This window comes from Pristiophorus japonicus, chromosome 15 (assembly GCF_044704955.1).
Source record: "Pristiophorus japonicus isolate sPriJap1 chromosome 15, sPriJap1.hap1, whole genome shotgun sequence".
Taxonomy (NCBI): Eukaryota; Metazoa; Chordata; class Chondrichthyes; family Pristiophoridae; genus Pristiophorus; species Pristiophorus japonicus.
The window spans coordinates 23,445,301-23,461,077 of NC_091991.1; the positions used below are offsets into that span (position 1 = coordinate 23,445,301).

At 44.1% G+C, this 15,777-nt stretch overlaps 2 protein-coding genes across 3 annotated transcripts in view; one reads left to right on the top strand and one right to left on the bottom strand.

Moving 5' to 3' along the window:
* LOC139280647 (carboxypeptidase M-like) overlaps window positions 1-15,777 on the top strand; it is a 71,950-nt gene that overhangs the window by 15,549 nt on the left and 40,624 nt on the right. Inside the window, exon 4 of the mRNA XM_070900233.1 lies at window positions 10,259-10,437. Coding sequence (XP_070756334.1) covers window positions 10,259-10,437 — 179 coding nt within the window. The remainder of the gene's footprint in view (window positions 1-10,258; window positions 10,438-15,777) is intronic.
* LOC139280645 (E3 ubiquitin-protein ligase Mdm2-like) overlaps window positions 1-15,777 on the bottom strand; it is a 111,624-nt gene that overhangs the window by 3,826 nt on the left and 92,021 nt on the right. The gene's annotated exons all lie outside the window — the stretch shown is intronic.

The following is a 15,777-nucleotide window of genomic DNA, read 5'->3' on the forward strand; positions in this document are numbered from 1 at the left end:
AGGAACAGCTGAATTGGCTTTTAACCTGCGTAGAACCTCTCTGTTAATGTTGCATTCTGTAAATCTGCTTGGATTACACCCATTAATGTAGGGCATGTTAACAGGAAGCTTATTTTAATGTTTTTGAAAGAAAACTGGGTTGGGCAGTTTTATAAGTGTAGACCATGCAGCTGCAGCAAGATCACTGGTCCATTACTTCAACAGTTGGATATGGTTGATCAGCCTCTAATTGTTCAGGCATATATATTATAAATTGACTACATGGCACTGTGCATTGGACTGATAATATTTTTCACTGTTCTACTCATTCAGCCTTATTTTAAAATGATTTTGTGATGAATTCCTTCTGCTCTATCTTTGGGTTAGGTTGGGTGGTAACAGCAAGCTCGACTGGGAATTATGCCTTTTAAAAGTTTACACTTGAAATTGTGGCCTCAGTTCTCAATCTTTAACTATCATCCATTCATAGGGGGGAAAAAAATCATGATTGACTCAGTGGTTGACTTTTAAATGCCTTCTGGAATGGCTGAGCACTTAGTTGGCAAGAAGAAGCCTCACACTAACTTCTTGGGGCCACTAGGGGTGGGCAATAAATGCTGGTCTTGCCAGCACACTCCCCTCCTGAGAATAATTTTTTTTTAAACTATCTGTTAACAATCAAAGCTGATTGATTAAATGTGAATGAATCAAAAAGTGTTAATGAGGAATGAGTTGTCAGCAGAAAAGGGAAAATCAAAAATCTGTTTTTTCCCCTAAAGCATTCATTTACAAACCAGCATGCATCATAAAACTGGCCAATCAAACTGTTCAAATTATTTCTGAACTATTTTCCCCTTAACTCAAGTGTGTTTATGTATATATCTATAAATAATATTTACAAACGATCAACAAACTTGCCTCAAAAAATTGGTTAGCTGATGTTGTAAATGGTTGCAAGAGGTTTCCCCATAAATAAAGCCCCTGTATTTTGAGCACGTTCACCCTGGGAGGTCGAGAAAAACATTTGTAATGTAAATTGGGAAAAAATGGTTTTGGAGAAGTAAGAACAAAAAGTTACTTGCATTTTGAGCAAGTTTTGTAAAGTAATCGGTAAATAACCTTACATACAGAAATAATAGTTGTATCAGTAAGATGCATATAATGGGCCCAACATTGCCCCAGCCGGCGCGCTGAAAAGAGCGCCAGAAAAAAGGGACCCCATCCTGGCCGCTCTTTGGAGTCCCCGGAGTCGTGGCGTGGCATGCAGTCTGGGGGGGGGAGGCGGAGCAACAGGCCAGCGCAGAAAGCACTGCCAGCACCCGTGTGCATGCTCAGTGAGGGCTGCGCACATGCTCCTGCCCTCCCGGCGCATCCTGAGGGCTGTGAGCAGGAACCGATGCTCACAGCCCCTATCCCCGTCAGAAGGGACGCCCGATCTCGCCGCACTCTATCCCCAGCCGAGTGGCCTCCCGCACTGGCTGGCCGGCCGGCCCGCTGAGTTCCCAGGTGAGGTAGGACTTTGGTTCTATTTTTTATTTAGTGGTTGTGTGTGCTTGATAGTTTTGATTGGGTGGGGCGGGGGTGGGGGGAAGGAGGAGAGTTTTGGGGGAAGGGGAGGAGGAGAGTTTTGAGGGGAGGGAGAGAAAGAGTGTATTGAGGGGGGGTGAAGAGAAAGAGTGTACTGGGGACTGGGGGGGAGGAGGAGAGTTTTTGGGGGGGAAGAAAGAGTGTTTTGTGGCGGGGGGGGGGAAAGAAAGAGTGTTTTGTATACCAGCATCTCTCTCTCTCTCTCTCTCTCTCTCTGGCTACCCCCGCCCCCTGTGACATCGCGGCCAGCAGCTCACATTTCTCTGGTAGAATTTACTTTATTTTTATTAGTATTTTTTAATTGTTTGAACTTTTCCTTACAATGTTTGGTGCTTGGTTGTTGAGGTCCTCTCCAGTTCCCTTCCCTCACTATCCCTGCCCTAATGTCTGTCGAATATGCACTGCTTTTCTCCACTGCCCGCAAGGTTTTTCAGAGCTAGCCACATACGCTGACCTAAGTCGATTTGGAGTAAGTTTTTGATGGCCAAAATTGGCGGAAGTGTCTAGGAACGCCCCCTTTTGGGAAAAAAAAATTGACCTAAAAAAAAAATCATACCTAACTGACTTACTCTGGAGCAAATTTTTTTGGGGAAATGGCATTTTTTAACTTACGCCAGAAAAAAACAACTTGCTCCAAAAAAATTGATGCAAGTCATGGCCAAAATTGGGCCCAATATCTTTACTTTATTTATTTGTGCAATTATGTGTTGTATTACTGTGATTGCCTAAACACTGTTGCATTTAGGATGTATTGGTAAACACTCCAGTCCTGAACTGCTGTTTTTTTCCCCCAAATAATACTGTGTTACAGTATTGAATTAACTCTCTCGTCTGTGTATCACAGGCAAGATATTCAAAGCTGGAGCCTTGCCTTCAAGTTTACAAAACATGCTTCTAATCTTGTATATATAACCTTTAATACTTATCGAATGAGATCAACTGGTTCAGCATCACACATACCAGTCTAAATGTGTTTTGACGGAGAGAACCTGCTAAAGGACAGATTTTATGCCAGAATGAATTTGAAGACTGTATGATGAATGGGCAATTTGTATAGATTGATGAACCATTATAAACAAAGCATTACAAGGGCTGTTCTCTTGCCAACTTTACAGAATACCATTTTCATAATTAAGGTAAGGTGACCATATTTTCTAAACTGAATCCGGGGACACACAGGGTGAGAACACAGCAAAGTAGCCAGGTCGTGTTTAAAGAAAACCGGCATGACGACTTTGTTGCTCCTGCTCGTGGAATACACATCGAGACAACTTTGCATCGAATCTCTAATCTTGTGTGTTCTGGCCATAGTGCATTACCATCTATACTCGTCCCTGAATAAGCTAACTTTCTCAATTTTAAATCTGTTCCAAACAGACTGAGATTTTCCATATAAGATGTGACATGCCCTCTGTCCCAGAAGGTTTCAGAAACCTCTTTAGAGAATTTAGAGCTTGCCTTATTCATAAAAAAAAACACGTGCACTAATCTGAGGTAAAATAAATCCACACACCCATCATCTCTCACCGAGCCCTCGGCTTCTCCCATGCATTTTGAAGGTTCTGCCCTGCGGCCAGTCACTATTGGCTGAAACACGAGGTCAGGGGTGACTCAATCCCCCAGAGTGCAGTGCGGCCCAAGCTATAGATCGGGACTTTTTTCTGCCATGTTGCATTGTGGGAAGGCGGGTTTACCTTCGTCGCCGACGTTTAACTGGCGCCTGGAATCCATTCCTGAGCTCAAACCAAGTGCGAATGGGCCAAGAATCCCCCTGGGGTTTCTGCACATTCGTGTTTTTAAAATTTTACCAGTTTATCCAAAAATAAAGTTAAAATACAACTCCTGCCGACCAGCGGACCAATTAATATGGCTTTACACGGGGATGAGTTTCCTGAACCGGGGACGTTGTTTGCCCGGTACCTAATCTGGGGACTGTTCCTGGAAAACTGGGATGTATGATCTGTCTATAATAAGGGTGCTTGAAGTTAGAGTTTGGATGATTGTTAAAAGATGTTGTCACCTTAGTTGTGCCTCTTCACATCCCTTTCCTCCTTAAAACTTAGCTCTTTTACCAAACTTTTGATTACCTTCCGCCCCCCCCCCCCCCCCCCCCAACACCCAATCACATCCTTTGGCTTGGTGTCCATTTTACTCATGTCTCTGTGAAGCACGTTGAAATATTTTTCTATGTATTCTAAAGTTGCTATATAAGAGCAAGTTGTTTTAGAAATTATTAATCCATAAGAACATAAGAAATAGGAGCAGTAGGCCATACGGTCCCTCGAGCCTGCTCCGCCATTTAATAAGATCATGGCTGATCCGATCATAGACTCGGCTCCACTTCCCCGCCCGTTCCCCATAACCCCTTATCCCCTGATCGTTTAAGAAACTGTCTATTTCTGTCTTAAAGTTATTCAATGTCCCAGCTTCCACAGCTCTCTGAGGCCGCGAATTCCAGAGATTAACAACCCAATTATTATTGGTTTACTGTGTCTAGCTTTCTCTTTTATAATTGTAAACGTTTTGATGGCCTAACCTGTCATCTTACACTTTATAATACGACTATAGGAGGTAGCACAAGGTCAATATGCCACTGGATCTGGGTGTACTGAAAGTGTTAGGCTAGGTGTTTATAGTTTCAAACCAAGAATATGTTCCCTGTCAGATGTTTTATATAAAACAAACTAAAATAGCTAAGTCAAAATTTGCTGTCTAATTTTAGTTTTTTAATCATAATAGGCAGATGCCAAGTCAAGTGGAAACACTGATCTGATACCTCATTCTTATTCCTCAAGAGCAGGCTATAATTAGAGGAAATGGGTGTGGTCATTTGTTTCATCCATGTGTTTTGGGTGTAACCTTAATTAAAAAGTGTAGTGATACTAAGTATTTAGTTGGTATTTTTGGTTTAAGAAAAATAGAATTGTATAGAAAGACTAGAGAGAGACTCAGGCAGCCCCATCTGGAAGGGAGTAAAACAGGCTTGCTGACTGTCCTAAAACTAGTTAAATACATTTTGAACATTTGTTTTTATTACAGTGTGGCTGCTATAAATCTGCTCCTTTTTATTATTTGACAACAGTGCTTCTCTGATGTATTGCTCAGTAAATTGTAAGGACATTCTAATCTGACACCAAATATGATTACAATGCAAACCTTTTTATTGTGTTAAACCAAATCTTTGACACATGCAATGTCTCTAAGCAGTAGACATACAGAGAAACAAACTTAACCCATTTTCCCTCTGGGTAGAGATATAACCTTTGTCAATTATTTCGATCTAGACTCGTTCTATAAATTATGGGAAAGCTCGCGATCTGTTAGGCCTCTGGTCATGCATAATGTCCTAGATGATTCATTATGTCCGGATAACAGTAATTATGAACAAGACCCTCAGAAATGAGCTAATTCCTGTCAAAACACAAGATGCCAACTTGTTAATCATTTAGCATGTAACTCGTCATCCTGAGCTCATTGTCTCGTTTCCTTATCTCAAGGCTGTCTCATTTCCCAATGTATTGACGAAGTTTGGTCTCACAGACATGAATCTCACATCCTGCATCTCAACAGTCAGCTAAATTTTACACTGATGTAACCTGAAAACATCCTGGGAATGAACAAATTAACCATTTCATAATTTCTAGCTACAAAACAAATCCACAAGAAATTTATAAGTAAGAAAGAAAGCAAAAATCCTAATCATATGAGATGAAACCAAATGCTAATCCTACATAGATATGTATACACAACTTGGGTATCTGCACTGCCTGAGTGATGATGATGTGGAAGGAACCAGGCTCAATCTCAAGTCTAGGCTAGGGAAGAGCTTAACAAAAGATCATTTATTGAGTGACCACCACTGAAAGGTGCATTTGGTGGATGTCAGATGAGTGTAGGATTGACCATGATGCCCCATATAATCTAATACGATCTACTATCCAGGATTTCACACAAAGAATAGTTACTTGGGTGACTGTGGCAAAAATCTCTGGAAATGTATCCCTGCGTGCATTGCTGAATTCAGGGGAGTAAACTAGGGGAAATAAATCATTGCCTCCTTTTTTGATGGCAAATGTGTTTTTGTTCACTGACCATTAGTTAGTTGTCTTTGTTATGATTTCTAAGCCCGAATCCCTCTGGAGTTGTGCCTTAATGAATGGAGCATCAGATCTGTCAAGTTCCAACCAGAACTGGCCAATTGCTACGTTACTCCACTTGATCCCAACAGTTTGCTTCCTCCAAGTCTTTGACGACTAAGCTCTGTGTTAGGAACTTGTGCCTCTGTCTGGATCAAGCCGTACAAAACTCAACAACTGTTTCCTGCGTGCTGAGTCACCAGAAGCAGTTATTTTTCTTCTTCAAATTGTCAAAGAGTCTGAACCAAAACTACCCTGCACTGTCTCTCAGTTGGACTACTAGCAATGCGGACTGATCTGTGGAAACAAACTTTCCAATAGACACATTTAACTGCAAGCCAATAGTTTAACATATGTTTGGAGCTGGTGTAGATTAACAATTTTTTTCCCCCATAAGTAAAATGTACTACTAATGCACATTTAGACTGCAGTGTGTAACCGCATTGCAGTATCTTCCTCCTTCCAGTTTTCTCTCTTCCCCTCAAGATGTTGACGTGGTGGGCTGTCATTTTATGGCTGCCAGCCACATTAAAGGTTACTGCACAAGATAAAAGTTCACAGGGTTGGGGGTAATGTATCAGCATGGATAGAGGATTGGCTAACTAACAGAGAACAGAGAGTTGGGATAAATGGTTCATTCTCTGGTTGGCAACCAGTAACTAGTGGGGTGCCGCAGGAATCAGTGCTGGGAACCCAACTATTTACAATCTATATTAATGACTTGGAAGAAGGGACTGAGTGTAATGTAGCCAAGTTTGCTGACGATACAACAATGGGAGGAAAAGCAATGTGCGAGGAGGACACAAAAAAATCTGCAAAAGGTCATAGACAGGCTAAGTGAGTGGGCAAAAATTTGGCAGATGGGGTATAATGTTGGAAAGTGTGAGGTCATGTACTTTGGCAGACAAAATCAAAGAGCAAGTTATTATTTAAATGGAGAAAGATTGCAAAGTGCCACAGTACAGCGGGACCTGGGGGTACTTGTGCATGAAACGCAAAGGGATAGTATGCAGGTACAGCAAGTGATCAGGAAGGCCAATGGTATCTTGGCCTTTATTGCAAAGGGGATGGAGTATAAAAACAGGGAAGTTTTGCTACAGTTATACAGGGTATTGCTGAGGCCACATCTGGAATACTGCGTGCAATTTTGATTTCCATATTTACAAAAGGATATACTTGCTTTGGAGGCAGTTCAGAGAAGGTTCACTAGGTTGATTCTGGGGATGAGGGGATTGACTTATGAGGAAAGGTTGAATAGGTTGGGCCTCTACTCATTGGAATTCAGAAGAATGAGAGGTGATCTTATCGAAATGTATAAGATTATGAGGGGGCTTGACAAGGTGGATGCAGAGAGGATGTTTCCACTGATGGGGGAGACTAGAACTAGAGGGCATGATCTTAGAATAAGGGGCTGCCCATTTAAAACAGAGATGAGGAGAAATGTCTTCTTTCAGAGGGTTGTAAATCTGTGGAATTTGCGGCCTCAGAGCTTGGAAGCTGGGACATTGAATAAATTTAAGACAGAGATAGACAGTTTCTTAAACGATAAGGAGATAAGGGGTTATGGGGAGCGGGCGGGGAAGTGGAGCTGAGTCCATGATCAGATCAGCCATGATTTTATTGAATGGTGGAGCAGACTCGAGGGGCCGTATGGCCTACTCCTGTTCCTATTTCTTATGTTCTTATGTACCCTGTGGTACAGCTGTGGACCATTTTCCATACCTCGGAAGCCTACTATCAGCAAGGGCAGGCATCGACGACGAGGTCCATACCGCTTCCAGTGCATCAGTGCAGCCTTTGGTCATCTGAGGAAGAGTGTTCGAAGAGCAGGATCTCAAATCTGGCACCAAGCTTATGGTCTATAGGGCTGTAGTGATACCAACCCTCCTATATGGCACAGAGATGTGGACCATATACTGTAGAAACCTCAAAGCGCTGGAGAAATACCACCAACGCTACCTCCGCAAGATTCTGCAAATCCCCTGGGAGGATAGATGCACCAACGTGTCAGTGTTCTCGACCAGGCCAACATCCCCAGCATCGAAGCACTGACCACACTCGACCTGCTCCATTGGGTGGGCCACATCGTCCGCATGCCCGACACGAGACTCCCAAAGCAAGCGCCCTATTCGGAACTCCTACATGGCAAGTGAGCCCCAGGTGGGCAGAGGAAATGTTTCAAAGACACCCTCAAAGCCTCCTTGATAAAGCGCAACATCCCCACTGGCACCTGGGAATCCCTGGTCCAAGACCGCCCGAAGTGAAGGAAGAGCATCCGGGAGGGCACTGAGCACCTCGATTCGCATCGCCGAGAGCATGCAGAAACCAAGTGCAGACAGCGAAAGGAGCATGCGGCAAACCCACCCTTTCCTTCAACCACTGTCTGTCCCACCTGTTAGAGACTGTAATTTCCGTATTGGACTTTACAGTCACCTGAGAACTCACTTTTAGAGTGGAAGCAAGTCTTCCTCAATTTCGAGGGACTGCCTATAATGATGTATAAGTCGTCATTCTTCATGTGTGAGCTTAGATAGTAAGCATTGACAGAATGTTTTGTTCTTGGAGAGAGGGTACCACAGCCAAGCTGAAATATGTCCTCGAGAGGGTCTAGTAGAGGCCTCACTTCCTCAAAATGGTCCCCCAGGACTTGCCTTTGTAGGTCTTCAACTGTGCCGGCCACCACTCTGCTCGAAAGAGACTTCCCTGCATCCTCAAAAATTGCATTACTGAGGGAAAAGAAATGGCATATAAAAGTGTTTTCAAAAGGTGTTTTCAGTGAATCAATTGCTTCATCTATTAAGTTTTTTTTACTTTTGGTACTTTTCATAACTGGTCAATTGGTTGTTGCATTTCCAGTTTTTGAGCCATTTACTTAGCTTTTGATTTGTGTATTCAAACTGCTTCAGTTCTGATTTGCTGCTGATTTTTACTTTGAGCCAAAGAGCAAAGTCCGACAGCAAAATGTTGACGTCTTATAAATGTTGACATGCAAAAAGTCTGACCGACCCCCATGACGTAAGAACTAAAGTTAATAGCCGTAAAGTTTGGCACCTTAGTGCTGGCTGTTAAGGCAGGTTTCGAAGGAAAATTGGCAGCCGCCTGACTTCTGGTGAGTTCCGCGGCGGCCGCCATTTTGGGCAGGTCGGCAGTGCGGCCATTGCCTGAAATAGTAATGAGGTAGGTCGTGATGTCGATCAGTGCAACGCTGATGTGACGCATGACCTGCCATTTTCGATGTCGCCGCTTCATTTAACGTCCTCTCCAAACCACGAACTGCTGAACGTGTTCAGCAACAGGAGGGACCCTCCACCAACACTATTTAAAGGGATCAGCAACAACTTGCTGCTAACTTGCTTTTTCACTTCTGCTGGCTTTGTGTAAGTTGTGCAACTGTTTGGAGCTGTCTACAGTTATCTAAAATTGGTGAGGTGCTGGAGAGTATTGCTGCAAGTGGAGAACACCTGGCTTCAGATTTGGGTTCTGCTCACTCCAGTTCTCGGTTCCCGTCATGGGGGCTCTACTTGCATTCACCCTCGCGCTCTAGAATGACTGCGATGGAACAGAAGCAGCGAAACAGATGACCGGCTGCTTGCAAAGTGAGGAGGGCTCTCAGCTGGAGGCCTTGCCCACTTAGGGTCTTCAGGGAGCACTTCCCCTACCTTCACTTAAGCCAGGAGCAGTGCATTTGGCAGCTCTGCTTCACCAAGGAGATGGGCACAGAACTCTGCCACCTCCTGGAACCAGACCTGCAGCCTCTGAGCAGGGCAACGATGGCGCTGCCAGTTGCCCTCAAGGTCACCGTGGCCCTCTATGAAGCTGGCATACCTTCAATTGATGTCTGCAATTAAGAAAATGCTTCACTGATACTGCAAAAGATGGCTATAAACTCCAGCGTTAGTTGCTGCACATGCTCAGTCCCTGCATGTAGGTGTATCACTCAAATAGCCGCCTTTTCAGGCGAGTATACGTGCGATGTCGGTCTTACAATTCCAACTCCAGAGGTGCCTTCACACACTCCTCAGATTGTCTCATGCTCTCTTAGTCCCCAGTGCCACAACTATCTAATTCCTCCCAGGTAAAGGTATCTGAGATGGTGCGTAGGAGTGAAAAAAACCGGGTAACGCAGGGAGTGAGATTGAGAGGCCTGTGAGCGAGGAACATGGGTTAGGATGTTGATCCAGAAACCCATGCGTTGGCTTCACCTCAACATCCTCACTATCTGCCTCCTCCTCCTCGTATTTGTCATCCTTGCTCTTTTCCCTTGTAATAGAATTTATTGTTGCCCTCTTGGCTAGTTTGTGTTGTACTTTCAGATTTAAAAAAAACTGATGATCTTATTGAAACCTTGGAATTGTTACAGTTTAAAAAAAAATGCTCCTCCATTTTTATGTATATGTTGAGTGGTAACTAACTGGAGCTAGTTAATTACATACACACATACTAAAATGTACCCGTACCAGAAAGTAAGCCAGAATCTTCAGTGATAAAATGTAGAGGCCAGGCATTTTGAGGTACAAGGTACAGTTGAACTAAAACTAAATTGTGATCTAATGCAGGTGGTGGGCAGAGAAATGTTGCTCCATTTGATTGAACATCTGGTTCAAAACTATGGAAAAAATGACACCATAACGGCGCTAATAAATAATGCCCGGATTCACATCATGCCATCCATGAACCCAGATGGATTTGAAATCACCCAACTTAAAGCACCAGACTGCAGTTTTTCTCCAGGCCGGTAAGAACATTGCTTTTCGCTGTTCTGTGTAGCTGGATGGATTGGTTTTCAATTGCATGCCACCTTTTGTTCCCATCACTCCTCAGTTGAACACCCTCCAAAGCTGAAATGGGTTATGATCAAGAAGAAATTTTTGTGTAGTTCAGCATTTGAAGGATTAAGCTCAAGTCAACCTGTAGGTGCTATCCTATTTTTGGGGGTGTGTGCATTCCTGGCTTTTCATTTGTGGTTCCCTGTGATAAGACACGTGCAGTTGGTTCTTTCAGAATATCTTTATTTGGACATTTTCCTATCTACATTCTAGCTTGGAGGACTGGAGGAGCGCTTCCCAAGGTTGTTTTAGCATAAACGGCCTCCTCATTCGTATCAGCTCTGGCTCAGTGGGTAGACCCCTCGCCTAAAAGTCAGAAGGTTGTGGATTCAGGTCCCACTGCAGAGGCTTGAGCACAAAAATCTTTGCTCACACTCCCAGTGCAGTACTGAGGGAGTGCTGCATGGTCACAGGTGCCGTCTTTTGGATGAAAGACTTGGAATTTATAAAGCACCTTTCATGAACACAGGACGTCTCAAAGCGCTTTACAGCCTTTACTTTTGGAGTAAAAACAAAAAATGCTGGAAATCTCAGCTGGTCAGGCAGCATCTGTGGAGTGAAACAGAGTTAACATTTTAGGTCAATGACCCTTCAACAGAACTTTGGAGTGTAGTCACTATTGTAATATAGGAAACACAGCAGTCAATTTGCACACAAGCAATGTGATAATGACCAGATAATCTGTTTTTTTTTGTTGTGTTGATTGAGGGATAAATATTGGCCAGGACACCGGGGAACTCCCCTGCTCTTCGAAATAGTGTTATGGGATCTTTTACATTCACCTCAGAGTGCAGACAGGGCCTCAGTTTAACATCTCATCCAAAAGACAGCACCTCCAACGGTGCAGTGCTCCCTCAGCACTGCACTGGAGTGTCGGCCTAGGTTTATATGCTCAAGTCCCTGGAGTGGGACTTGAACCCACAACTTTCTGACTTGGAGATGAGGTGTACTACCCACTGAGCCACAGCTGACACTGCTATCTCAGGTGGATGTAAAAGATCCCATGGCACTATTTCGAAGAAGAGCAGGGGAGTTATCTCCAGTGTCCTGGCAAGTATTTATCCCTCAATCCACATCACAAAAACAGATTATCTGGTCATTATCACATTGCTGTTTGAGGGAGTTTGCGGTGCACAAATTGTGTTTCCTACATTACAACAGTGACTACACTCCAAAAATGTACTTCATTGGCTGTAAAGATCTTTGGGATGTCTGGTGGCCGTGAAGGGCACTATATAAATACAATTATTTTCGTTCTTTCATTCCTTTATTTTCTTTTATTCTTTCATTCATTAAGACCAGAGACCATTGATCCCATATACTGGTGTAGGGTGTTTTAAATGCTCTTATTTATTTAGATTTGACTGGCATAAATGATGACAACAAGGTTATTTGCTTTAGTAAACCAGAACAGTTTATTAAACACACACACACATGCATTACACAAACTTATCGACAGTGAAGTCTCAGTTAAACCACAGGCTTTACTTCCCATACAACCGAGGACAGGGAATGCGTTGACGTGGCATGCTTCGCTGGATACCCTGTCCTCCTTCCTTGAAGTCGCCTCCTCCGTGTGACAAGGGATTTGGATGTTAACTTTCTTATGGATGTGCAAAAAATGGCCACCATACATCACCCTTTGTCTATGATTGGTCTCCTTGGAGGATAAGCCACACCCTGAAGTTTCACTGGAATGTGTAATGGGAAAGGCCCATCCCAAGGTCTCACTGACTTTACAAATTGTAACTCGATCCATTTTGATTTCCTGAAGTGACAGAGGACAGAGCTCCCCAGAAGACAGCAAGAGCCAGCCAAAGTGCCTTACCCCAGTCCAAGTGCATGCCTCCTCCAGCCGAAGTGCCTTACCCCAGTGCAAGTACATCCTTCCCCCCACCCCACCATATATGAGGCAGGTATTGTGTGTGGATTGTTAACAGGTTTATTGGGTATGAAGTGAATAGTGACCAGTGTCGTGACTTCTGGATTTCATACACTCCAACGATGTCTCTTGTAGGGGGTTGGAAGAACGTGATCCTGAGTTCCCTCTCTCCCACCCCTACCCGTGGTCGCTCACTCTCTCCCCAGCCTCTCTCTTTCTCTACCCCAAGCCTCTCTCTCTCTCTCTCTCTCTCTCTCTCTCCTCCAGCCCCTCTCTCACTTCCTTCCTCAGACACTCACTCTCCTCCCAGTCTCTCTCACTCTGCCCCCAGCCTCTCTCTCTCTCTCTTTCTCCCCCCACCCCCAGCCTCTCTCTCTCTCTCTCTCTCACACTCTCTCTCTCTCTCTCTCTCCCACTCTCCCCAAGCCTCTCACTCTGACCCCAGCCTCTCTCTCAATCTGCCTCAGCCCCTCTCTCCCCCAATCTCTCTCCCTCTCATAAAAACATAGAAAATAGGTGCAGGAGTAGGCCATTCGACCCTTCGAGCCTGCACCGTCATTCAATAAGATCATGGCTGATCATTCCCTCAGTACCCCTTTCTTGCTTTCTCTCCATACCCCTTGATCCCCTTGGCCGTAAGGGCCATATCTAACTCCCTCTTGAATATATCCAATGATCTGGCATCAACAACTCTCTGCGGCAGAGAATTCCATGGGTTATCAACTCTCTGAGTGAAGAAGTTTCTCCTCATCTCAGTCCTAAATGGCCTACCCCTTATCCTAAGACTATGTGCCCTGGTTCTGGACTTCCCCAACATCGGGAACATTCTTCCCGCATCTAACCTGTCCAATCCCGTCAGAATCATATATGTTTCTATGAGATCTCCTCTCATCCTTCGAAACTCCAGTGAATAAAGGCCCAATTGATCCAGTCTCTCCTCATATATGACAGTCCAGCCATCCCTGGAATCAGTCTGGTGAACCTTTGCTGCACTCCCTCAATAGCAAGAACGTCCTTCCTCAGATTAGGAGACCAAAACTGTACACAATATTCCAGGTGGGGCCTCACCAAGGCCCTGTACAATTGCAGTAAGACCTCCCTGCTCCTGTACTCAAATCCCCTCGCTATGAAGGCCAACATACCATTTGCGTTCTTCACCGCCTGCTGTACCTGCATGCCCACTTTCAGTGACTGATGAACCATGACACCGAGGTCTCGTTGCACCTCCCCTTTTCTTAATCTGCCGCCATCCAGATAATATTCTGCCTTCGTGTTTTTGCCCCCAAAATGGATAACCTTACATTTATCCACATTATGCTGCATCTGCCATGCATTTGCCCACTCACCTAACCTGTCCAAGTCACCCTGCAGCCTCTTAGTGTCCTCCTTACAGCTCACACCACCACCTAGTTTAGTGTCATCCGCAAACTTGGAGATATTACACTCAATTCCTTCATCTAAATCATTAATGTATATTGTAAAGAGCTGGGGTCCCAGCACTGAGCCCTGCGGCACTCCACTAGTCACTGCCTGCCATTCTGAAAAGGACCCATTTATCCCGACTCTCTGCTTCCTGTCTGCCAATCAGTTCTCAATCCACGTCAGTACATTACCCCCAATACCATGTGCTTTGATTTTGCACACTAATCTCTTGTGCGGGACCTTGTCAAAAGCCTTTTGAAAGTCCAAATACACCACATCCACTGGCTCTCCCTTGTCCACTCTGCTAGTTACATCCTCAAAAAATTCCAGAAGATTCATCAAGCATGATTTCCCTTTCATAAATCCATGCTGACTTGGTCCGATCCTGTCATTGCTTTCCAAATGCACTGCTATTTCATCCTTAACGATTGATTCCAAAATTTCCCCACTACTGATGGCAGGCTAACCAGTCTATAATTACCCGTTTTCTCTCTTCCTCCTTTTTTAAAAAGTGGTGTTACATTAGTTACCCTCCAGTCCATAGGGACTGATCCAGAGTTAATAGACTGTTGGAAAATGATCACCAATGCATCCGCTATTTCTAGGGCCACTTCCTTAAGTACTCTGGGATGCAGACCATCAGGCCCCGGGGACTTATCGGCCTTCAATCCCATCAATTTCCCTAACACAATTTCTCGCGTAATAAGGATATCCTTAGTTCCTCCTTCTCACTAGACCTACTGTCCCCTAGTACAATCAGAAGGTTATTTGTGTCTTCCTTCATGAAGACAGAACCGAAGTATTTGTTCAATTGGTCTGCCATTTCTTTGTTCCCCATTATAACTTCACCTGAATCCGACTGCAAGGGTCCTACGTTTGTTTTCACTAACCTTTTTCTCGTCACATATTTATAGAAGCTCTTGCAGTCAGTTTTTATGTTCCCTGCAAGCTTCCTCTCGTACTCTATTTTACCACTCTTAATTAAACCCTTAGTCTTCCTCTGTTGAATTCTAAATTTCTCCCAGTCCTCACATTTGTTGCATTTTCTAGCCAAATTATATGCCTCTTCCTTGGCTTTAACACTATCCTTAATTTCCCTTGTTAGCCATGGCTGAGCTACCTTCCCCGTTTTATTTTTACTCCAGACAGGGATGTAAAATTACTGAAGTTCATCCATGTGATCTTTAAATGTTTGCCATTGCTTATCCACTGTCATCCCTTTAAATATCATTTGACAGTCTATTCTAGCCAATTCATGCTTCATACCGTCGAAGTTACCTTTCCTTAAGTTCAGGACCCTAGTTTCTGAATTAACTGTCACTCTCCATCTTAATAAAGAATTCTACCATATTATGGTCACTCTTCCCCAAGGGGCCTCGCACAATAAGATTGTTAATTAGTCCCTTCTCATTACACATCACCCAGTCTAGGATGGCCAGCTCTCTAGTTGGTTCCTTGACATATTGGTCTAGAAAACCATCCCTAATACACCCCAGGAAATCCTCCTCCACCGCATTGCTACCAGTTTGGTTAGCCCAATCAATATGAAGATTAAAGTCGCCCATGATAACTGCTGTACCTTTATTGCACACATCCTTATTTCTTGTTTGATGCTGTCCCGAACCTCACTACTACTGTTTGATGGTCTGTAGACAACTCCCACTCGCGTTTTCTGCCCTTTGGAATTCCGCAGCTCCACCCATACCGATTCCACATCATCCATGCTTATGTCTCTCCTTACCATTGCATTAATTTCCTCTTTAACCAGCAGCGCCACCCCGCCTCCTTTTCCTTTCTGTCTATCCTTCCTAAATGTTGAATACCCCTGAATGTTGAGTTCCCAGCCTTGGTCACCCTGGAGCCATGTCTCTGTGATGCCAATTACATCATACCCGTTAACTGCTATCTGCGCAGTTAAATCGTCCACCTTATTCTGAATACTCCT